The sequence below is a fragment of the Triticum aestivum genome, chromosome 3B (assembly GCF_018294505.1).
Source record: "Triticum aestivum cultivar Chinese Spring chromosome 3B, IWGSC CS RefSeq v2.1, whole genome shotgun sequence".
NCBI lineage: Eukaryota > Viridiplantae > Streptophyta > Magnoliopsida > Poales > Poaceae > Triticum > Triticum aestivum.
In genome coordinates this window covers 48995443-49019332 of record NC_057801.1, presented here as the reverse complement: position 1 = coordinate 49019332, position 23890 = coordinate 48995443, and the positions used below count along the sequence as shown (strand labels likewise).

General features: G+C 45.7%; 4 protein-coding genes across 5 annotated transcripts; 1 reads left to right on the top strand and 3 right to left on the bottom strand.

Annotated features, from left to right (window-relative positions):
• The first annotated feature begins 528 nt into the window (after positions 1-528).
• LOC123068492 (DNA damage-binding protein 2) lies at positions 529-4678 on the top strand. The gene is made up of 11 exons (XM_044491075.1): positions 529-909; positions 1297-1387; positions 1839-1966; positions 2084-2206; positions 2319-2407; positions 2487-2607; positions 2804-2895; positions 3227-3356; positions 3440-3688; positions 3792-3988; positions 4074-4678. The coding sequence occupies exons 1-11, from the start codon at positions 625-627 to the stop codon at positions 4297-4299; spliced, it is 1731 nt and encodes a 576-aa protein (XP_044347010.1). The 5' UTR covers positions 529-624; the 3' UTR covers positions 4300-4678.
• A 147-nt stretch (positions 4679-4825) lies between these two features.
• On the bottom strand, positions 4826-9564 carry LOC123068493 (protein root UVB sensitive 5). Of its 2 annotated transcripts, none has more exons than XM_044491077.1 (15): positions 9382-9564; positions 9243-9293; positions 8982-9124; positions 8504-8604; positions 8195-8253; positions 7824-7870; positions 7677-7755; positions 7504-7576; positions 7327-7416; positions 6993-7052; positions 6773-6886; positions 6554-6614; positions 6305-6462; positions 5416-5511; positions 4826-5340 (listed from the first exon to the last, which is right to left on the bottom strand). In XM_044491077.1, exons 1-15 carry the CDS (start codon positions 9492-9494, stop codon positions 5101-5103), a joined length of 1485 nt encoding a protein of 494 aa, XP_044347012.1. In that variant the 5' UTR covers positions 9495-9564; the 3' UTR covers positions 4826-5100. The 2 variants fall into 2 exon arrangements, with proteins under 2 accessions (XP_044347012.1, XP_044347013.1); XM_044491078.1 differs by having other exon boundaries at positions 6338-6462.
• Positions 9565-11490: 1926 nt separating this feature from the next.
• LOC123064652 (UDP-glycosyltransferase 88F3-like) lies at positions 11491-12909 on the bottom strand. Its single transcript, XM_044488089.1, has one exon. The coding sequence runs from the start codon at positions 12907-12909 to the stop codon at positions 11491-11493; it is 1419 nt and encodes a 472-aa protein (XP_044344024.1).
• An 8986-nt stretch (positions 12910-21895) lies between these two features.
• LOC123064651 (UDP-glycosyltransferase 88B1-like) lies at positions 21896-23389 on the bottom strand. Its single transcript, XM_044488088.1, has one exon. It carries the CDS (start codon positions 23309-23311, stop codon positions 21896-21898), a length of 1416 nt encoding a protein of 471 aa, XP_044344023.1. The 5' UTR covers positions 23312-23389.
• Positions 23390-23890: the final 501 nt, after the last annotated feature.

Genomic DNA, 23890 nt, shown 5'->3' with positions numbered 1-23890 from the left:
ATTTATTTTGTTATTTGTTGCAGTTGTACTTTGCTTTGGATTAAACATTTTTTTTGCAAACACACTTCTTTTTAGGAACTTTTTTTGCAACAAAACTTTATTTGCAAGGCACCCCTTTGCCCGGGTTTATTAGCCCCCTTCATATACGGTGTCGAACTCTGGCGCTAAGTTTAATTAATTAAATACTAGATACATCCGTCTGAATAAAAAAGAATACCATTTAAAATTTCTTTTGAGTAATTCAAAATTTCTTTCGAGTAAAAATTAAATGATATAAATTTTGTGACGTATGACTTATATTTTTCTAGTCAAATGTATGATTATTATTTTTAAAATTATATTAGTGAGACTTATAAACCCAGACGAAGGAAATATGAAAGCATTTTTTCTTAAAAAAAGTTAGTCTTTTTTTAAGAATTATTTAAGAAAGTCTGTCAAGGTGTGCCCTAGACCACTCCCTTGCGCAAGCCCAAACGGCGCGAGCCCAACCGACTCGACCCCAACCGCTTTTTCTCCCTTTCTCGCCGTCGCGTCTCTGCCCACACCACACCTTCCTCCCTCCCCCTCGCTCTTCCCGCTTCCCGAGGCCTCCCTCCGCCGCCCCGCCGACACACGGGGCCCACGATGGCCGCCCCCGCCCGCGCCCGCTTCGTCCACAACCGCAGCCGCCGCCGCGCCGACGAGGACGACTCCGACGACGAGGGCCACCAGCGGCAGGACGCCTCCTCCTCGTCCTCCTCTGACGACGACGGCGGGGAAGAGGAAGAGGAGGAGATGGAGGTCGAGGGTTCCGATGAGGAGGAGGAGGAGGCGGTCGCCGACGAGCCAGCGGCCAGGGAGTCCCCCGCGGCAGCGGGGAGGGGCGGCAGGAAGGGCCCGATTACCATCAGCCTCAAGAAAGTCTGCAAGGTAGTGGCCGGCCGCCGCCGCCGGGGTTTCCCCTGTTTTCTCGGAGCCTTTTGCTCCCGATTTTGCCATGCGCTGTCCATGATTTCCCATAAAGAACGTGTATTTCCGAGATTTCGGGCTTAAGTTTCGTGGCGCAGTCGCTTCCGCGGATGTTTTGGGACTTCAGTTCAGAGCAGGGGCGGTTGCCTCCCCTATCCCCTAGCGTGTGCGGTGGAAATGGCTGCTCCATTCCGCATTTAGTAGGACTAATTTAGGATCTGCCCGCTCCAGCATCATTTCAAGCTTCTTCTTGGAAAGATTTCTATCCTTGATGCTGTCTGAACTTTTTATGTCAGTGTTCTTTTACTCTAGTAATTTTGATGTGTGCTCTGTTATGTCTGGTTGCAGGTGTGCAAGAAGACGGGGCACGAGGCAGGGTTCAAGGGCGCGGTGTACATCGATTGCCCCATGAAGCCTTGCTTCCTATGCAAGATGCCAGGTTCTGATATCTGTAACTATGTATGCTTGTTTGTTTGTACTTTGGGATTGGGTGAGTAGATGAACTCAATAGTATACTAATTTGAGTTGCTGAGTTAGAAACTGACAGTATATCCCAGTGAGAAGAGGGTAGTTCAGGAACTCTGTTTTAGTATGAATTAGTGCTTCCTTGTGTACATGCTCACAGGAGTTTAGTCTAACTGCTTGTTCCAGATACGTATAAGTAAAATTTTCCACTTCTATTGAGACAAGAGGGATACAAATTGGATGGTATTGATGAACCGCCACATATTGTTTTCAAATGCATCTGCGGACAGGTGTCTTAGATAACTGTTTCCTTTGACTGTTTGACAGTATTTATGTATTGTCATTTTAGTAACTGAAAGCTTGACATGGATGGAGACTTTCCGAGTCACTGATACTATGATGTTTTCGCCGTTTGCGCTTTGCAGGTCATACGACCTTGACTTGCCCACACAGGGTAGCAATGGAGCATGGTGTTATCCCAGCCCCTAGAAGGAACACAAACACTTCACTGGATTACGTCTTTCAGAGTCAAGTGAAAGGAAAGATCTCCATGGTGCGTGAGTTGATGACCACTGTCCTTTTTCCGCATCATTATCAGTTGCAGCACTAAATATCACTGCTTTCTCTAGTACAAATTATGTTTAAAATAAATTCCTCTCCGTAATTTTAGGTTAAGCCTCGGTTTCTGGTACCTAACCAATTGGAGTGTGGCAACATAAAATTTCACCAAAGACGTGTGACCTGCCTGGAATTTCATCCAACTAAGAACAATGTGCTTTTATCAGGAGACAAGGTATTACAGTCCTACCACTGGGCTTTGTTGGCCATTTAATTCCATATAAGTATGGTCACATTGCAGGTATTTATAGGCGACTAAAAATTCCTTTGTTTTTCTGTCCACAAAGAAAGGGCTACTAGGCATCTGGGATTATGTTAAGTTGCATGAGAAGATTACTTATGATTCTGTGCACTCCTGCATTCTGAACAGTATGAAGTAAGAGCTTAGCTTGATGGCTATTATCCGTTCTTTTATCCAAGGATGAAATATGGCAACTTGATATGATCTTATTCAGGTTTGACACTGCCAATGATGGAGTGCTATACACAGCTTCTTCTGATGGGACTATCAGCAGCACAGACTTAGACACTGGAATTGGTGCGCCCTTGTTAAATCTAAACCCAGACGGTTGGAGTGTAAGTTATCCCCATTGCTTTCTGATCAAGCTTATACAGATTGCTGCGCTAAAATGGACTTTTTACACATTGCATTTTGATATTATCTTTATACATCTCGTGCTGTGTTAGGTGAACATTTCTTTGCATTGTTCTGTTTATTTTTCACATCCACTTTGGGCTTGATTTAATCAACCCTGTTTGTTGCTTTTAACAGGGTCCAAGCACTTGGCGCATGATATATGGGATGGACTTAAACACCGAGAAAGGTCTTCTTTTGGTGGCGGATAGTTTTGGGTTTCTTTACTTGTGAGTAAATGAGTATCTCCAGGAGCTTTTTTCATACCTTCTCTGAAATTAATAGCTTACATGCAGTATATGCAGCTTCTTTTGAAACTGTTGACTTGGATTTTAATATGGTGTATTCCATGCATTTGCTTGGGAACTCAATTCCAAATGAAGTTATGAATGGATGAGTTTCTATTTTTATTTGAGTTCAAGATATAGGTGGATACTGTCATATGTGATTCAGAGATATCATTGTACATTGTCATATGTGACATATACCATATACGCCTTTGCCTTATCAGAGTATCTTGCATGCGAGCTATATGTCTGTTTTACACGTTAATTCTCACAGATTGGATAGACGGTCGAAGGAAAGAATCGGGCAACCAATTCTTATACATAAAAAAGGTAGCAAGGTAACTGGCCTTCATTGCAACCCTGCACAACCTGAAGTTCTTCTGAGCAGCGGGAATGATCACTTTGTAAGTGTGCTCTGCTCTGCATACGTACAAATCCCTTTCTTTACCCTATATATCTAATAATTCACATCACCCTGTGATTATAGGCCCGTATTTGGGATACAAGGAAACTTGATCCCAAGTCCGCTCTTGCCAGCCTTGCTCATGGACGGGTTGTTAATTCAGGATATTTTTCTCCACGAAGTGGGAATAAGATCATGACAACATGTCAGGACAATCGAATTCGTGTTTGGGATTATATTTTTGGTAATCTGGAATCCCCAAGTAGAGAAATCGTTCACAGCCATGATTTCAATCGTCACTTGACTCCCTTCAAAGCGGAGTGGGATCCAAAGGTTCAGTTCTCGCTACAAATTGTTTTTTTCCTTCCAGGTTTTTTGTTGCCAAGTTGCAAAAGCTAACATGCCAATTTTGATACGCAATGTTAATGTTCTGCAGGATTACTCAGAAACAGTTGCAGTCATTGGTCGTTACATAAGTGAGAACTACAATGGGGTTGCTCTACACCCCATTGATTTCATAGACACCAGCACAGGGAAGCTTCTGGCCGAGGTGATGGACCCTGACATAACCACTATCAGCCCAGTGAACAAGCTACATCCTCAAGATGACATCCTAGCGACAGGAAGCTCAAGGTAGACCATTCGATCCGTATTTACCCATCATATCTATCTACCAGTGGACGATTTTTTTCACTCTTACGGGGTTCTGTCCATGCAGGTCCATTTTCATTTGGAAACCAAAAAATGAGGTCGATCCCACGGAAGAGAGGACCAGCCAGAAGGTCAAGGAATATGTATACGGGTCAGGTTCGCGGAAGAAACCAAATGGCAAGCACGACAACAGTAGTGATGACGACTCGGATGGTGGTGGTGGAAAGAGCAAGAAGGCGAAGAAGACTCGCTTCACTCATACGGCAAAGGGAAAGGGCAAATCCAAAGCTTGATGATAGATGTAGTTAGTGCAGCAGCTATTTTGGCAGAAAGAACCTATTGACAGCCGCTGCTGGAGCTCATTTTGGGTACCATCTCGCGTCTTAGTCCTAGCTTAACACGCTGAAGCCCCATGGTAGTATACCACGATCATCTTAAGCAACAAACGTTTTAGAGTTAGTTTTGTGTTGCTTTTGAATCCTGGTGTGCCGAAGCCTTGTGGTACTATGGCAGTATGCCACAGCCCTCTTAAGCAACAAACATTTAGAATTAGGTATGTGTTGCTTTTGAATCCTGATGTGCTTTTGGGGGTAAATCTGTATATATATGCTCCTTATATCTGCTTCTACTCAGTTGCTTGAATGCAATTTCAAACGCAAGTTACTGATCATCTGCCCTATGTGTTTCAGTGTTTGTTGTCATCTGCTCTATGTGTTTCAGTGTTCGTTGTCTGCTTCTTGTCCATGAAGTGAAGCAATTAATATGCACAAATGGTATGTCTAGGCAAAATAACCTAATATAGCAACTTGGACAACAGTGTACCATCATGTGAATGACTGAGATTATGTCACTGGGGTCAGAAATCCACCAATATGCCACTATACTGACTGCTGAATAGTGCTAGATTAACCGTGAATTTCTGCTTTTGACAGCACAAAACATTGAGCCACATGCCAAACAATGTTTCTTGCAATGTGGATTGTTTACTAGCTCACCAAACATCTACCATCACATGCTTTGAGCTTCGGTTTGTCGTTCGGTTGGAACTGATTGGTTAGCACTGGTCAAACCCCAAAAATGGTCCATCTGTTGTCTCACACCTCCTGGTCAAGGTGTTCCAACACCAAGACAGGTTCTTTTGGCACCTTCAAGAAGATTTGGCTTTGATCCCAGCCAGCTTCCTCCATTTGTTTGATGAAGTCAGCAAATCCATCCTCCAATGCAGTAAGGCTCTCTTCTAGCCAGGCGACAACGCCGTCCTGCTTCAGCCGATTTTGGTGAAGCCAATGCGCTTGCCATAGGCTTCTTAGGACCGACATGCTCGTTGCCGCCTCCTGAAAACAAGCACGCATTTGTTGATACATGATGCATGATTATTTTCATACACAAATGTTTCAGCAGTACATCACCTTGAATGTAACCAGGTATGTTGCCTCCTCTGACCCAAGCTGCTCAACACAGAGGATGTACTTCTCATACTTGTATAGCTTCAGCAGCATATTCACCTGTTTTGGGAGTTCAGAACACGCATGAGCAAGTGGTACCAAAAACCATATGTGGAGTTGTGAAATTTGTTGCAAGTACCACTTGGAAACTGCAAGGCAACCACCAGCAAATGGCTCTGGTGATTTCAACTCTACCAGACTATGATACAGCTGGTTTATGCTAGTAACACTGACTAATTTTACATGGTCTTTGATGCAAGATGTTTTACTTCACCGCGCTATTGTGAAATGACTGAATTAATGGGGAGAAGTTCGCAGCTTGGTGTGGTAGGCAAATTTACAAGGTTCTGGCTGTGAGTTCCACTTGAGGTTACATTTTTAAGTTCAAAACTGGGTGCAAATTGATGCCAGTGTCTCGTTGGAAATTAGGTGTTTGACAAGTCCTTAAACAGTTGTTACGACTATACATGTCACTGTGTAGATATTTAACAAAGCAAACTCCCTTTTGTCCCTTCAGTTCTACTACTCCCTCTGTAAAGAAATATAAGGAGTCGTGCTATGCACACGATAAACCATGGACAACGCACAGACGATGGTAAAATCTGGCCGGACATACGTATGACTGAACAGGGCGCCGGCCGCTGGATTTATATATCGTGCATAGATCGTCCACTTATGTCGTGCATCGAGCAGTTTCGAAATATAAGAGCGTTTAGATCACTAAAGTAGTGATCTAAACGCTCTTATAGAAGTTTACAGAGGGAGTAGTTACCAAGGAAGCTCAACTACAAAAAACATTGTAATGATGAAGTCAAGAACCAACTTCCCAGCTTTGCATTTGGAAAAATCATACCATAAAAGAATTTTTTTTCCTAAAGACACAAACCATGTCCATGTGAGTGGATTCCTCTCCACCGAGCATCCTCTCCATGGGCACACCAAAAGAAATTCGGGGTTGCAAGAATCTCTCCCATGTTAAGATATTCTCCCCCTCATTGCAAGCAACATAGCCTAGAACAGAAGGACAAAACAAGTATCAACAATTTTTCCAAAAGCAACCAAGAAAAAAAGAAGTAAAATCAAGAAGTGAAGAACATGTCACCAGGAACTGTATGATTTGCAACATGTGACCTCACAAGAATCCGAGCGCGTTTTAGGTTAACCTACCAATATACACATGAGGATGGAATAAAGGCAATGAGTCAAAAACTAGTACACTAATATTATACACTTGTGTATATGGGTGAAAATACATGGTCTAAAAATGCAAACATGGAGCTTTATTAAATTGAGCAAACATAACTTAAGTCCAGCACCTTACTGTGCGGAACTTGAGAACTACTAGGGACTGGTAGCGAAACCAAAGATGTAGAAGACGAACACCCAGCCATGTCAGAGTAAGAGTTAAGTATGAAGACTGTATACCTGGCGTGTCCTGGAATGAAATACCAAAGAATCGTCAAACAGTGAGGAAAGTTAAGGTTGTTATACTGGAGGAGCTTGGTTATTACAAATAAAGAGAACTTAATAAATAGTATTACCAGAATAAGTACACCGATAGAAAGGCCTACCAGCTGAGCTCCTACTTCCCATACTTCCTCCTGAAAAAAATACATAACAGTTGGTTGGTGAAAATTTTGCAAAATTATTCAGCAATATCTTTATATACTGAACCAAAAAAAATTAATGGTGCGTAATGAAATAAGTTTTAAGTCCATTTGATCATGAAACTCCAAAGGAACTCTTGGATAGTCATAATAATATTATTATTTTTCCTACACAGCTAGAACCATTTTTCTGTGGTTTCACAGAATTGACTGAAAAATAGGAGACTGAACTGACTATTAGAGAGAAGAGTACTGAAGTAGCTAGTACCTTTGCAGCAATCTCCCCTAGATTTCCCGATTTTGCGAAGTGATTTTGGATGACACGATTGGAAGGATCTCGAAATCCTCTTCCTACAGCCTGCTTAAGAAGTCCAGAGTCAATCATTTCCTAAGGGAGCTCTCTACAAAGTTCGAGTAAGGCTTTAGTCTGCTGCTTTCAATATACCTTTGCAAGATTCCCCAATGATGCAAGTGGGAGGAAGTAGCCAGGATAGAGAGGAGTGGTGAGATCAAAGATGCTGCCATATTGCACAGATAAATAGATAATATTAAGCGGGTTTTGCTTCTTCACTTGATTTTATACATTTGCTGTTATAATTTAACAGTTAGTGCATGAACCTTCCCGCACTCCCAATGAAATCAGCATACATCCGCCACTTTTTTGGGTCATCATCAAAAAGTGTTCCAAATCGTCCACCTAAAACAAGTCATTAGTAGATATTCCAGGATAAACTATTCTGAATAAATTGTCGTGCACAATCATACCAATAAGAAGACGTCCAAAAGCTCCTACGCCATCTTTTGATACCCATCTACAGAAGAGGATTTACATCAGCACAAACAAAGTAGGTGATTTAACCACGGGCATAAAATGAGCCGATCCACTCGCATTCATGTTTCATGTTGACTGTTAGGATGTTGGTATGTGCCCTCTGGTATGTTGAATAGCTAATACTCCAATATTTGGTAAAGACTTGAGTTGTGTATAAAAATATAATAAGGGTGATCAAATCTGGATGAAACATAGCTACGCTAAAAACCTAAATCAAGATTCTTTTGTCTTCCAAAGAACATATATTAATACTAAAGTTCAGGGTTTCTAATAGCCCATAAAACATAGCAAAGATGGTAATGACCTGATAGCAGCGGCAGCAGCAGCTGCTGAAGTTCCTGTAAAGGACCCAACACCTACAGCCTGTGCCAATCTATGATCAGCTAATCATCAGTTTTGACATAATAATTGAAGAGTATGACTTGGAAGTCTTTTCAGACTACGATTGTTTGAGAGCACGTGGCAAAATCTTGAAGTCATTTCGGAGCTATCAAATAATGCAATCCATATGATCATATATCACATCACATAAGATGTATCAGCCCATCGTTTCAGTCACTAAAACATTATTTACTTCTGCAAACATCTTGATTAATAGATTATTATGGGGTACCTTCAGAAGACTTGATGTAACCAACGTGTGGCAGATCCATCCTGTCACGTTTGTTGGGAATTGCAAGAGCATGTACTGCAGGTAATCATCCGAGACAGATTCTGAAATATAAACGAGGGACAACAGGGAGTTATAGGTTTGAGAAGTGGTATGTAGTTTCAGACATAGTGTCAGTCTACAACTTTGCAAATTGCAATGATGACCTCTTATGCAGCATACTGAGAGAAACTGAGGAAAATGCATATACAAAATCAAGCTCTACATTTGACAGTACTTGATAAGAATGGTAAGATAGAAAAAAAAAACTACAGAACTTGCAAAACAATTTGTTTGCTGCATTATGATTAGAAAACACCACAATCACTGCATTTCCTAGATTGTAAACCTGAACCTCCACAGTCCATACTCCATGACAAAGAGCAAAAGCAAAGCATGGCATAGATCCATAACCAAACCACACAGGGATGCCAGCATTCACCTGGAAACCCAGCTGGAAGTACAAAATCACTAACAGCCCGGGGAATCGGAGAATTCGCCTTTTCATCTTCGACGGTGTTCACCGAAGATTCATCATGCTTCTCCCACTGAACTTGCAGCTTAGAGTCGCCGTCCAACATATACCTGCTCGCCACATCAATCAGACGACGACGAGAAACTCGTCGCAGATACAGACTTGATAACTCTTTGCAGATTCAGTCAGGCATATCAGCAAACACATGGAGTTCAGAAGAGAAGAGACCTCTTGGCGGCGCCGTCCCGGTACCTCTCCACGAGCAAAGGCCTGGCCTTTCTGCAGGAGCCAGACACGTTTCCATCAGAATGAGAAATTGCGGCAGGAATTCAAGAAAGAAAGGGAGCGGTGGAAGCGAGGGTCGAACTCGGAGTCGCCGGCGCCGCTGCTGGAGGCCGGCGGCGACGCCAGGCGCGAGCGTGGCCGGGGCCGTCGCCATGGGGGAGCTCCGCCCTGGAAGCGGCCGCCGACGGAGAGCATGCTCCGGTGCCGTGGACTGAGCAGCTGACCGGTGGGTAGGTGGAAACCGTGGAAGGATAGGCAGCGCAGCTTACAGTCCACTGGTTTGTTTCTAGTAGTAGTACTGTACCAGTTATTTTCCATTTTAAAAACGGAAATATTACTTGGGGAACGTTCGCTCGGAGGGAGTTCCTAGTGAACGCGCCAACAGCCGTCAAATAGAAAACATGAATCTTGAATCAGGCCGGGTCGACACGTCAGCCGACACGTCCTTGGAATCACCGACAGGACCATATATCCTCTCACCACCACACCGCCCTGTAGTTACGTTCTCATTTCGACATCCATCTCCCCCCTTCCTGTCGGCACCCGTGATAGAGGCAATGGTGGCACAAACCTTGAGCGCGGTGGGAGGCGAGGGTGTGGCACCGTGTCCTTTGGGAGTGGCTCCCGTGGGGGGACTCGAGTAGGATGCGGTCCTGGCGACGCATCCTCATCGGTGGCTACCGCGAGCTGGTTTGCTAGAGCCAGCACGCACGGCGAGAAGGCGACGGTGGGGTGGATCCAATGAGGTCGTCACGTTGGTCCATGGAGAGCTCGAGCAGCAGCAGCAGCAAGAGAAGGAGGAGGAGGAGTAGGAGGAGTGGCTTCCATGGGGAGTTCAACCAGGAAGAGGCGAGGAAGGGAGCTCAACATAACCTATGCTATAGGGGAAGATGGACGGGGTGTTTTTTAGGTGATCACCCAAAACATTTTGGGTATACAGGAGCTACTTGCGCGTGTTTCCTGTGCCAACTTCTCCTATATCAGGGTTTGTTTAGGGGAAAGGGAAACCATTGGAAATGCTTAGATGGGAAAGTCCAATTATCTTAAGTGGTGTTGCAGCACAAGGCATGTTATGCTAGATTGGGCATACCTCTATCACTGGTTGTTTGGGTACCCAAAATTAGATGAGAAATATTAGAAAATAGGTTTTCGGTGGAATTTTAGAAAAACTAATTATAGTTATTTTTTGTTAAGCTAAGTACATGTAATTCATTATTCTGACAAAAATTATAGAAAGCACAATAATACAGTTCTTTTTTTAGTCGCGTATTGATTATTTAAAGCCACATTTCTAGAGAACGATGCGGCACAACCACACAAGTAACATATATATGTGCTACAGTATGTGTCAATTTCGTCATATAATAAGATGGTTCCAAGGACGTGAGGAACCATGGAGGAATATCTATTGGGCTAGCTGCAAGTTTCTGTACAGTTGGAGTTCAGCATGTATCGAGTTAAAGAAATTGAATTAACAACATGGTGAAACATCAGGAATACAAAGATGCCACTAAAATCATCAATGGGGTAAAAACGCACCACATCGGTTTCTAGACCGTCAATGCTCTCCATTCTTCGACCTCTGGCTAATCTGAGAAAAATCCGATTGGGTTTTGGATCTTCAACATGATCAAATATTGATAGTGGTAAGCAACTGGTACAACTTTTTATTTGCGTTTGCTATTAATCAGTCATCTAGGAAATTTTGGAACGTTCAGTCGATTCCCACATGTGAGAGCAAGGCAACACTGAGACATAGACAGGCTCGACACGGCGTCCTCGATGTGGCACGCAGGAGAAAGGAACATCAAGTGTGGCAACGGCGTCGCCAGCAGGGGCGAGGAAGCAGATTGACCGGTGCGGGTAGGGGACTTTTACTTCTGATCGCCTCTCAGATTGGCCACCCGGTCGAGTTTGAAATGCACCACATCTATTAGTTTACCGTCAATGTTATCCATTATCTGACCTCCTAGACTCACAGGGTAAGATAGCCAATATGAGAAGAATCTGATAGGGTTCTGCATCTGTGATTTTTTTAGACAAAATGTTAGCATATGGGAAGCTTGGAGTGGCATGTATGGAAATTTATGTGTAGGCAGTACATGTTACAGAAATGAAGAAACTAAAATCACACCTGAAAGTGAAATATATAACACTCACTCCTTATTTTCACAAACAATTATATGACGTGTCAAGCATGAATCCACGCATCCACAAGCCTCGCCAATGTCGCCACTGATTCTCCATCCTCGATGAGAGCCTCTTTCGCCTGCCGCATCACCGCTAGAGTCCGATCTCGGAGCACCTTCCCGCCTTCTGAATCCATCATCCACTTGACCTTCTTGGCAACCTCCTTAGCCTCCACCACCTCCTTGTCGTACCCTTTCATTGGGACGGCCAGCTCCATCTCTTTCTCGAGAAATACCGCGTTCATCCTCTGCTCCGCGTATAACGGCCATGCCGCCATAGGCATGCCAGCCATAATAGACTCGAGCACCGAGTTCCACCCGCAGTGTGTGACGAAGCAACCCACGGCGTGATGTGCTAGCACGTCACCCTGTGGCGCCCAAGACTTCACGACAAGGCCCCTGCCCTTGGTTCGTTCTAGGAAACCTTTTGGAAGCAGCACATCCAAGTCCGGCTCTGTCGTCGTGTCATCGCTTGGCGGGCTCCGCACGACCCAGAGGAATCTCTGTCCACTAGCCTCCAGCCCAGTGGCCATTTCTCTGGTTTGGCTAGCGCTGAATCGGCCAAGGCTGCCAAAGCATAGGAACGCCACACTGGCCTTGGGCTGCGCGTCTAGCCATGCGAGGCACTCATTGTCGCGCTTCACGCTCACCTCGTCCGACTTGATCAACGGCCCAATGCAGTAGACCGGGGGTGTCAAGAGGCCGGGTGGGGCGGAGAGCCCGGCGAGCATGGTGTCCATGGCACGAGGCTCCAGCGAGCGGAAGGTGTTGACGATGATGCCCGCTGACCGGAACAGGCTGAGGCTCACGTTTAGGAACGCATTGTAGGACGCGCCGTCACGATCCATGAGCGGTTGGATGGAGTGGGTCGCCGGGAAGGAGGTGATCCCCGGGACGTGCACGATTTCTTCGCCCATTTCCCGGAAGCTCCTCGTGCTTTTACCATGCAGAACCGGGAGGTGCATGAAGAAAGCTAGGATCTGGGCGCCGGAGGTGTTGAAGAAGTAGACGGGTATGCCGAGTTCCGCGGCCACGTCCACAGCGGCACTGCAGAAGAAGTCCACCACGAGGACGTCCGGGGAGGCGCCGGCGAGAAAGTCACGTAGGTGCGGGTTGGAGTGGCGGGCGATGGCTAAGGCCGGTATCATGGAGCGGTCGGACTCCAGAAGCTCGACCTGTGGCAGGCGGTGGAAAGAGATGGAGGGGTTGGCTGCGGAGACGCTGGCCAAGAAGGGGCCCGTAGCGCCGGTGTCGTACACCGGGTCCATGAGGACGATGGTGACGGCTAGCCCACGGGCGACGAAGAGCTTGGCGAGCTCGACCATGGAGACCAGGTGCCCGATGAGCGGGGAGCAGTAGAGCATCACCCGCGGCGGTTTCCGGGGACCGGTCGTGGTGGTGTTGGCTTTGGTGCCGTCCATGTCGGCAACAGGAACGTGGCTTGTGGAGTGTAGGTTTGTGTTTGAAATGTCACAGGGGAGTAAGGATGACAAGTGATCGATGAAGACGAAGAAGACGAACTGGACATTTATAGAGCCGCGACATGGATCGCAACCGTGTTTGAACTTGCATGCATCCCTCACTCTCTAATGGGCACCGAACCTTCTCAGCTTCTACGTACTCTATAGCTTCAAGGTGGCAGACAGAAAGAACCTGGACGCTCACTCTATCCGTATATTGTATGCTAATACTCCCTTCCTCCGAAAATACTTGTCATCAAAATGGACAAAAAGGGATGTATCTAGAACTAAAATACATCTAGATACATCCCTTTTATTCATTTTGATGACAAGTATTTCCGGACCGAGGGAGTATATGATGATCATCCGATGAAGACGCATTGTATTATATGCTAAAAAAGGGCGACGTCATCAATGACGAACAGAAGTTTTACGTCCCGGCCGTATGTGCTAACGTCCCATGAGGAGATCAGTTCAACATAGAAGCAATCACTTAATTATTAAAGTCTGGTACTCCTATTTAAAAAAAAAGTGTGGTACTCCTACTACCTTTGCACGTCCCATGAGTAGTGTACTAGGAAATACACTGGTGCTCTGGGTGCCAGCGGACCCTATATACAAAAATAATTTACTACTTCCTTTGCAAAGAAATATAAGATCATGATCCTCCCTAAATGATCTTATATTTCTTTACAGAGGGAATAATTGAGAAATAGTCAAAAAATTTGAAACTTTTTCGGATCAAACATGATCAAGTATTCTACTCATATAAAAAGTTTCACCAAGGAATGACTTTTCAATATATCCTGGGTTAAAATTCGCCAAAAAACACTATATACAAATATTATTCACACTATATTATCGTCATATATTTATTTTTTTGCCCTCAAGTCAACGGAAATCATTTCTTGACCAAATTTTTTATACGAGTACAATACTTGGTCATATTTCATTCCGAAACAGATTCGGCATTTTTCGACTTTTCCAAAATTATTAAAAAGAATTGTGCATACAGGGTGCGCTCGCACGCGAGATCCAAAAGTTCTGTCCAAGAAAAATAATAATGGGGTAGCAGCGGTTCGGTGAACGTACGTCATCACTTGTTGTTAGTAGCAGTACTTTTTTAGTCAAAGAAAAAGAAGCAGCACACTTTCTATATGAATTTTTAGTTTGCTAACCACATGTCAAAAAAAAGAAGCAGCAGTACTTTCTGTTTCAAATGAAAAGGGTGTGTGTGTGTGTTGTACTCCTGTACATATGCTTCCTTATTTTAAGTTAAGATTTATTACAATCAGGATCTAGGCGCCTTCCGGTTCCGGGGACTGGTCATGGTGGTTGTGTTGGCTGTGGTGCCGTCCATATGGACAACAACTTCCGTTCCCGATCGATGGTGCGACTTGTGGAGTGTAGGTTTCTTCTTGGAATGTCACGAGTAGGACGACAAGCTATTGATGAAGACGAATATGACGAAGAAGAACAAGAACTTTATAGAGGCGCAACATGGATCACAAAAGTGATGCCCTGGTCAGGTGGAGATTGTGTTTGAACTCCTTCGCATTTGCCGTACCACATCGCTCCCAAGGTGGCAACGGTGTGGTGGAGGCGGCGGCATGGTGGGGCTTGCTCGTGGAGGTGATGGCGGCTCAGTTGGCTCGTTCTAGCGGGTTCGTGCGGCTGCGAGCAGCCGAATATGGGGGGTATGTGCTTGTGTTGGTGATGGTGGCGTGGATCTTGTGGCCATGTTCCGGCAGGCAGCACGGGATGGTGGTACAGCCTTTTTTTCTCATGGGTTCGAGCCGGCGGCGCGCGGGGCTCGGCAGGTGCTACATGCGGTACCCGTGGCATGCGCGGTGGTGGTGGCACTGACCTGGGGCTCGTGCTTGGGCGGACCAGATTTGGGCCAGAGGCCGGTCGGGGCTCTCGCTCCGGGTAAGTGAAGTTGGGCACGGTCCGGGTGGTGCCCGTGAGCGGTGAGCTCTCTCTCCTCACAGGTGTGGTGGTTGTTGGTGGTGGTCAGGACCCACTTCTATGTCGAGAGGATCGGCGTTGATGACCATGGATTGGCGCCATGTTAGCGTGCTTGGCGACGGCCGTCGGTAGTCACGAGGTTGCGACTCCCCAATCCATCGGGACTAGTTGGAGACGCATGCGTGGGCACCTCCTACCATGAGGCATCGATCCAGACCACGTGGCTGATGTCGGGCTAGGAGTGCAGGGAGACGCCTTTAGTCCTCCTACCGTGGTGCGTGCACCGTGATGTGGGTGGTGGGTGGTGTCTCAGACATTGATGCTAGGGAGGCATCCCTAGATGGCAGTGCAGATGGTTAGCTCTCCGGCAGGCACCATGGTGGCGGTGGTGTCTTTCCCTCTTGGCCGTGTGGGCGGTAAGAGGGGGAACGGCGGGTGGCTCGGGAGTGCTCTCTGTCACTTGCAATGAAGACACCCCAATCCAGAACTGGAGTTCTGAACTCGTCGCACTTGTTCTGGAGGTCTCGTGGTGGCATGAAGGAGTTGCCGAGCGAAAGCTCCGCACTTTGCCGGCGACGACGCCACTATATATATTCTTGAAGTTGTCATGGTACTCCTTTCCGTGTCTGGGTTTCGGGGTGAAAACCTGTGTCCAATTGTGGGATCGATAGTGGCGACACTTAGAGTCGTTCTCCCTCCTAGGGACGTTGTTGTGGAGCCTAGGGGTTATAGGGAGTAGTGTGACGTTGTACTCAGTTCTTCTTGTGATCTCTTTCTGTAGCGTAGTTGCGTGCGTCCTGCATGATATAATTATCATAGAATTGACGGTTTATGAGGACTAACTCATCACCTTATATTGTTCGTTCATGTACTTTGTTTGGTTGTTGCTTTGTATATAAAGTGAAGCGAAAGCCTGCTTCGGGATTGTGTTTGAATTTGCATGCATCCCCATCACTCTGATGGCACCGAACCTCCTCAGCTTCTACTCTACAGCTTCATGGTGGCAGAATGAAAGGACCTGGATGCTCATTTTATCCGTACATATAGTATTATGATGATCATCCGATGAAGGCACATATGCAACAAAGTGCGACGTCATCAATGACGAACAGAACCAGACTTTACGTCCCGGACGTATGTGCTAACGTCCCATGAGGAGATCGGTTCAACATAGTAGAAACCAACTCTTTTTTTAGTACGAAACCAACTCTTAATTACTGTGTCTGTGTGTTAATCAAAGTATACTCCTACTACCTTTCCACGTTAAATATAATAATAGTACTACTCAGTTTCAAAATAATAATAATTATAATAATAATAGTACTACTCGTGTCAAAAGATAAAGTAAAATACGGAGGACTGCACAGGCCCGTGTTCATGGTTGCCTGACCTATCTCTCAAGAAAAAGAAAGGTGGCTAAACAAATGCCATCGCTTGTGTATTAGAAGTAGTTGTTTTTTTTAAGAAATTTACTATTCACCCAGGTGCAGGGTGAATTTGCACCCAGGAGCATAATGGCACTTTCGCTAGACTATCTAAAGTCACGCGTCAAGCTTGATTATTTTGGAGAGTCCCTCCACATTATGATAAAGTAAGTATAGATGATCTGCATCCCATAATAGACAAGATCTTAAAAGTAATTTCGGGTTGGAGACGGAAACTTTTGAATTACAAACGAAGAAGAGCTGTTCTCATGGAAGCGTGACTAGCCTGCATTCCTATTTATCTTTTCTCTTTCTTCCAGAATACACAAATGACCCCCCTTGCTCGTGGAATGATTTTGAGGGGCATAGAAAATGTCATATTTTTTAGAGGTGTCTCTAGATTTTATTCGATCAAAACATGATTTGGAAACCGACAAACATTGCGGTGCACATTTTATTAAATACAAGGTGAAATGTTTCTGTAGTATACAGTGAACATTTTATTAAAATGCAAAGAATAATTTCTTAATGTACAATTAACTTTTTTGTATAACTCACCGTGTGTACGATCATTTTTAATGTGTGCTTTAAAATAAGGCGAAAGAAAAAGAAATAAAAAACTGAAACAAAAACACCAAAAAGAAGCTACATCCAAAAGCAAGAAAAAGGGAAACAGGAAGTAAAAAGGCCAACCGGGCTGGCCCAATCCCCTTGCCAGTAGGGGTCGGGTTTTCGTCCGACAAATAGGATCCATGCACTTGGGGAGCAATCAATCAAGGAGTACCCTTGTGGGAGCCCTGCAAGGTCGCCTTCGGGGGGGGGGGGGGGGGGGGGGGGGGGGGGGGGGCTGAAATTGTGCCCCTTGGCGTGCTCTCAGCAACACCACATATCGCGAGCTGGGCGCTCTCTCGGGATTTCATTTTTTTCTGTACGCGTTTTCAGGGGTTAGATTTTTTTTTGGCTTCTTGGTTTTTGCCCGGTTTTCGCTAGATTTTGGACAAAAAGTATTTCAAAAAAGAAAATGCATGAAAAAACGTGTCTTTTTCTTCCACGAGAGGTACATATTTTGTCTCTCATGGAGGCACAGATTTGCTTCCGCTAGAGGCACTGGTGTGCCTCTCGGAAAAGGAATCCTTTTTTGCTTCCACGATCTTGCGGAGGTACTAGTTTGCTTCCACGAAAGGTACAGTTTTGCCTCTCGTATTTTTTTCCTTATACGAGCGGTACAGGTTTACTTCGGGAGAGGCAAAGTTGTGCCTCCCTAAAATGGAAAAACACGTTTTTCTAGCTTTCACTAGAAACAAAGAATTGCTTCTGGTGGTGACACAGATTTGCGTTATTCCTCTCGAAAGGAAAAAAGGTGTTTCTCTTCTCTTTTGGTTCCACGAGAGGCGCAAATTTGTTTCGCGTGGAGGCCTATATTTGCTTCTGCTTGAAGCACAACTGTGCCTCTTGGAAAGGGAAAAAGGTTAAAAAGTCTGTTTCCCACTACGTTTTTCTGCCCATTTTTTCATGAAAAAAAAGTTTGTCAAAACCTATTAACATGAGATCTAATTTTGAAGATCTCGACGCCAGGAATCCAATGGTAAAAATGGATCGGGATTTGGACCGACGGTTAAAGAGATGAAATATTTTGAAAAACGAATCTACCTAAAAAAAATCAAATGATAAGTGCCACACGTCAGGTGAACTCTAGCCCTGACGTTTTTCGATGGCAGTTCCAGTCACGCAACGATGGCAATTTCCAGTGAAACACGACAAGTTTCTGTCAAAAATAAACTGAAGCATGAAAGTTGCCATGCTTGGCAACTTAACTTGCTGTAGATAATGTTCGGAGTTGCCATGTGCTGGTATGTGACTTGTGGCAGTTATGAGGGTCCAAAAAAATTCTGAGGTTGGAAAAAGTCACACGCATACAATGCATCACTTATCAACTCTTGAGTATTTCTTAACTAGTAATTTCGGGGCACTTGCAGCAAAATGTTTCGATTTTTTTTCAAACTATGATGATTTTTATAGCAAATTCGGAAACTATACATCCTAATGGAGAAAAATCAAAAGTATCACCCCGTCGGCCTCCTGTTGGCCGAAAAAGGACTTTTCGGCCTACCGTTGGCCAAAGAGTCCCTCTTCAGCCCTCTACTTTTTAAAAAATTCATATTAAATAGGATTTTTAGTATTTTAATTTGATTCTTTTTGCATTAGATTAGAAATTTTATGAAGTTTCTGTAGATATCAGGTTTGACTAGATTTGAAACTTTGAATTTGAATTTTTATGAATTTTCTCAAATCACTGAAAATTCAAATTCAAAGTTTCAAATCTAGTCAAACTTGATATCTACAGAAACTTCATAAAATTTCTAATCTAATGCAAAAAGAATCAAATGAAAATACTAAAAATCCTATTTGATATGAATTTTTTAAAAAGTAGAGGGCTGAAGAGGGACTCTTTGGCCAACGGTAGGCCGAAAAGTCCCTTTTCGGCCAACAGGAGGCCGACGGGGTGATAGTTTTGATTTTTCTCCATTAGGATGTATAGTTTCCGAATTTGCTATAAAAATCATCATAGTTTCAAAAAAAAATCAAATGTTTCTGGTAGCCAGAAGCGCCGTGGGGCCAACCCAGGAATGAGATGGTCCACCTGGGGCCGACCAGGTCAGATCGATGCTTTAATGGCTGAGCAGTACACGGGTGTTGGCTCAAGCAAAGCAAGCAAATGACCAATACTCCCTCTCTCTCAGTTTACAAGGCGTGCGTGTATCCTTAGGTCGTCAATTTGACCAACCTAATACCAGTAATATATTACAAAAAATATACCAATATAAACTTCAGATGTTCTATTTTCAAAAGATATAATTTTTATGTTATATAGTTTATATTAGGGTGATCAAATTGGCAACCTAGGTATACGCGTAGGACTTGTAAACTGAGACGGAGGGAGTACTAGTTGGCCCTTGAAGGTTAGAGCTTCCATGCTAATGAAAAAAAATTCCACCGACAGATCCTAACATTATGAGTTTCTATGATAGTTTAGAAAATCTCTAGTTATGGTTTATGTTTCATGCAGATGTGCATACGAGCATGGATGGCAGCTCACCCTTTTAAGTAAATCATAACCAACAACACGTACCTGGTGAGTTGTTCGGCGCTGGGTTCGCGATGTAGGCGGGGAGCTGCAGAAAGACAGGGAGTGCGGGCGTGGCGGGGTGCGCGCTGCATGTTGACGAGCACTTGAACACAGGGAGGAATACATCCATCGCTAATCTGCCTCCTGTGATTATAATGCTAATGGGTGGGGGAGGGGGGGCCCTCCCCGACCCCCACCCCACCCCACCCCCGGTTCCATTATATTAATGGAACCAGACAACAACTGGGGAAGCGGCTCCAAGGATGCAGGATGGGGTGTCAGCTCATGGTGGAGAGGCGCTTCAACGACGGTGCCGGCCTGTGAGGGCTCGGCGGCAACTCATAGTTTCGTCATTGCCTTTTGAGTAATTAATGGCAACTACTAGTTTGCAGTGTGAGCGCGGTTCATATTGCTCTGCTTGAGAGGCAGGTGGGCAAGAGGGGGTGTAAGAGGAATAGATGAGCAAAAGCAAGATGTGTGCATAAGAGGAATTGAATTGAGACATGTCATCTCATTTTCTTTAATTTTCCTGTGAACCAAATAAGGTATAAATGTGTATAAAAGTAGAAACTAGAAAGCATGTTAGAGTTGGGCCCGTATCTTGAGTTAGGGAGAGGATGTATGTTTAGTTACCACACAAGACACTACGTTTTCTATACCACACATCCTATCAACTTTGAAATTGGCGTTAGTTACAAAATTAGTTTAGGCAGTAACCACCTAAGTTATAGAGCAAGTTCGTTGTTGACCATCTAAATTTTCAGATATTTCACTGTTTCATCTTCTCCAAAGGGCATGCACGCCGAGAGGTTAACTTAACCTCCGCCAGCGGCCTATTCAGAGACCGATGGTACGTACTGTGGTCGTGAAACTGTCAAGGCAGTCCCTGGTAGGTCACCACTCGGGCTGCGACCCTGCAGTTTGCGGGTCCAACTATCGAGGCTACACTCGGGCCAGTTGTGACCAGTAGCACACTTACTCTAGTGCAAATAGTGGAGTTAGGTACTAGTTAGGCCCCAGTTTGATTAGCGTTTTCGTCCATATTCGGTTAGTTTAGGATACACACCTGGACTGGTCGTCTTGTTTCCAGACAGAAAATCAGTTGTGACCGGCATTTTACATATGTAAAATAAATACAGGTGTAAAAATTTACACCCATTCCAAGCCGGGCCTAGGGGGTAGCTGCCCCCAGCCTTAGAAAAAATACCTGAGCTCGAGCACCTCTCGCAGTCGCAGATCAATCTACCATGATTCCTGCTCATGCATCACGTGAGCTGTGCCTCATCCAACACGTTGGTGGCCATCATGGGGGGGGGGGGGGGGGGGGGGGGGGGGGGACCTGGCGAGTAAGACATGCCCCATGCTGCCGATCCGGTTCATGGAGCCAGCCAGCCAGGTTCACGAAGCTGCATGGGTATGTGTCGGTACCAACTCGGACAAGCCTGTGCAGTACGAACTGATCCTTTTTATAGGAAACACTCGAGCTACCCACACGGTAAAATTTCAGGGATACAAAGATGCCACTAAAATCGTCCACTGGGTAAAAACACACCACATTGGCTGGTAGGCGGTCAATTCTCTCCATTCACCGACCTCCAAGACTCAGGGGTGTAGGATGACCAATTTGAGAAAAATCTAACTAGGCTTTGGATCTGCTACATGATCAACGACTAGTTGACATTAGTGGTAGGCAACATGTACATATCTCCAGTCGCATTTGCGATTAAATGGTCACCTGGAAATTTTCACGCGTTCCGTCGATTCACACACATGAGAGCAAGGCAACGCCAAGAACGAGATGGCCTCGACGCGTTGTCCTTGGTGAGGCCTCGCCTGAACTGACCTAGACAAGGGACACCAAGTCTGGCAGCGGTGTCACGGACCGGGGCGAGGAAGCAGATTGACTGGTGCATGTAGGGGGCCTTTTTAATTCTGTCGCCGCTCAGATTGGACAGCCGGTTGAGTTCAAAATGTGCCACATCTTTTAGTAGACGTCAGATCTCTTCATTTTTTGACCTCCTAGACTCGCGGGGAGGGAAGGTGGTAAGATAGCCGATATGATAAATGCCTAACATGGTTCTGGATATAAATTTTGAGACGGCATATAAGCAGGGGCGGAGATAGGCCTATGGCAAGTAGGGCTATAGCTCTAGGCTTAGGAACGATGACCCTTATAATTTCTTCTTAAAAAGTATGAAAAAATCATCAAAGTGCATCATTCAAGGTACTTAGCCCTAGGTGTAATCCGATGCATAAGCATACGACCAAGTTTGGAGTGTTTCCGCAAAAAAAAAGAGTGGCAGTATAGAAATTTCTCTATTGTGTGTTGATAGTACGTGTTATAGAGAGCAAGAAACTAAAACCACACTTTTAAGACCCAATGCTCACTCTTTATTTCCACGATCATTTATAAATGATGTTGCACATGTCAAGCTTTAACCCACACATCAACAAGCTCTGTCAACGTTGCCTCTGATTCTCCACCCTCGAGTAGAGCCTCATTGGCCTGCCGCATCACCGCTAGAGTCCGCTCTCGGAGCACCCTCCCGCCTTCCGAATCCATCATCCACCTGATCTTTTTGGCAATCTCCTTTGCCTCCACCATCTCCTTATCGTACCCTTCCATCATGACAGCCAACTCCATCTCTTTCTCGAGGAACACCGCATTCATCTTTTGCTCCGCGTACAATGGCCAGGCCAGCATAGGCACACCTGCCATAGTAGACTCGAGCACCGAGTTCCACCCGCAGTGTGTCACAAAACTTCCCACGGCATGATGTGCTAGAACATCACCTTGTGGTGCCCATGACTTCACGACGAGGCCCCTGCCCTTGGTCCGGTCCAGGAAACCCTTCGAAAGCAGCACATCCAAGTCCGGCTCTGTAGTCGTGTCGTCGCTCGGCGGGCTCCGCACAACCCAGAGGAACCTTTGTCCACTAGCCTCCAGCCCGGTTGCCACTTCCCTGGTTTGTTCGGCGTTGAACCGGCCGAGGCTGCCAAAGCACAGGAACACCACACTGGCCTTGGGTTGCGTGTCCAACCACGCGAGGCACTCGTCTCCACGCTTCACGCCCACCTCCTCTGACTTGACTAGCGGCCCAATGCAGTAGACTGGGGGTGTCGAGAGGCCAGCTGGGGCGGAGTGCCCCGCGAGGATGGTGTCCATGGCACGAGGCTCCAGCGAGCGGAAGGTGTTGATGAAGATGCCCTGTGATCGGAATAGGTTGAGGCTCACATTTAGTAATGCCTGGTAGGACGCACCGTCACGATCCATGAGTGGCTGGATGGAGTGCGTCGCCGGAAACGGGGTGATCCCCGGTACGTGCACGAGTTCTTCGCCCATTTCCCGGAAGCTCCTCGTGCTTTTCCCATGCAGAACCGTGAGGTGCATAAAGAAAGCCAGGATCTGGGCGCCGGAGGTGGAGAAGAAGTAGGCGGGGATGTCGAGCTCCGCGGCTACGTCCATGGCGGCACTGCAGAAGAAGTCCACCACGAGGAAGTCCGGAGATGCACCAGCGAGGAAGTCATGTAGGTGTGGGTTGGAGAGACGGGCGAACGCTAAGGCTGGCATCACGGAGTCGTCAGACTCTGGGAGCTTGACCTGTGGCAGACGATGGAAAGAAATGGAGGGGTTGGCCGCGGAGACACCGGTGAGGAAGGGGCCCGTGGCGCCGGTATCATACGGCGGGTCCATGAGGACGACCGTGATGGCTAGCCCACGAGCGGCGAAGAGCTTGGCGAGCTCTATCATGGGGACGAGGTGCCCCATGAGTGGGGACGAGTAGAGCATCACCCGCAGCTTCCGGGGACTGATCGTGGTGGTGTTGGCTGTGACGCCGTCCATGTCGGCAACAAGAACTTTCGTTGTTGATATGTGGTGCGGGTTGTGGAGTGTAGGTTTGTGTTTGGAATGTCACAAGGTGGTAGGATGGCAAGTGATTGATGAAGATGACCAAGAGAAACCGGACATTTATAGTGGCCCAACATGGATTGCAACCGTGCTGCCCAGGTTATTAGGTGGAGATTGTTTGAACTTGCATCCGTTACTCTAATGGGCACCGAACCTTCTCAGCCTCAAGGTAGCAGACAGAAAGTACCTGGATGCTCACTTTATGCGTATAATATATGGTGATCATCCGATGAAGGCACATCATGCTACTAGAAAGGACGACGTCATCAATGACGAACGGAATCAGACTTTACGTCCCGGGCGTATGTGCTAATGTCCCATGGGGAGATACGTTTCCTGGTATTTTTTCACGAAATTTCACGCGGGAGTAGATCGAAAACCCAGGTTTGATATCTTAAAATCTCAGATTTTTTTTTCAAATTTCTCGGCACTTTTTTAAACTTAATGTATATAGTATAGGGGTGTGGAGCTAGCACCCGGGTGCTACAAATCTGCTTCCATAGTCAGAGTTGT

Coding starts and splice junctions, on each gene's coding strand:
- LOC123064652 (XM_044488089.1), bottom strand. CDS start 12,909: ATGGACGGCACCAAAGCCAACACCACCACGACCGGTCCCCGGAAACCG.
- LOC123068493 (XM_044491077.1), bottom strand. CDS start 9,494: ATGCTCTCCGTCGGCGGCCGCTTCCAGGGCGGAGCTCCCCCATGGCGA. Junction 7,577..7,676: donor TTCATTGGGAGTGCGGGAAG/GTTCATGCACTA, acceptor GCAATATGGCAG/CATCTTTGATCTCACCACTC. Junction 5,341..5,415: donor CATACCTGGTTACATTCAAG/GTGATGTACTGC, acceptor GCTTGTTTTCAG/GAGGCGGCAACGAGCATGTC.
- LOC123064651 (XM_044488088.1), bottom strand. CDS start 23,311: ATGGACGGCGTCACAGCCAACACCACCACGATCAGTCCCCGGAAGCTG.
- LOC123068492 (XM_044491075.1), top strand. CDS start 625: ATGGCCGCCCCCGCCCGCGCCCGCTTCGTCCACAACCGCAGCCGCCGC. Junction 3,357..3,439: donor GCAGCGGGAATGATCACTTT/GTAAGTGTGCTC, acceptor CTGTGATTATAG/GCCCGTATTTGGGATACAAG. Junction 3,989..4,073: donor CTAGCGACAGGAAGCTCAAG/GTAGACCATTCG, acceptor CTGTCCATGCAG/GTCCATTTTCATTTGGAAAC.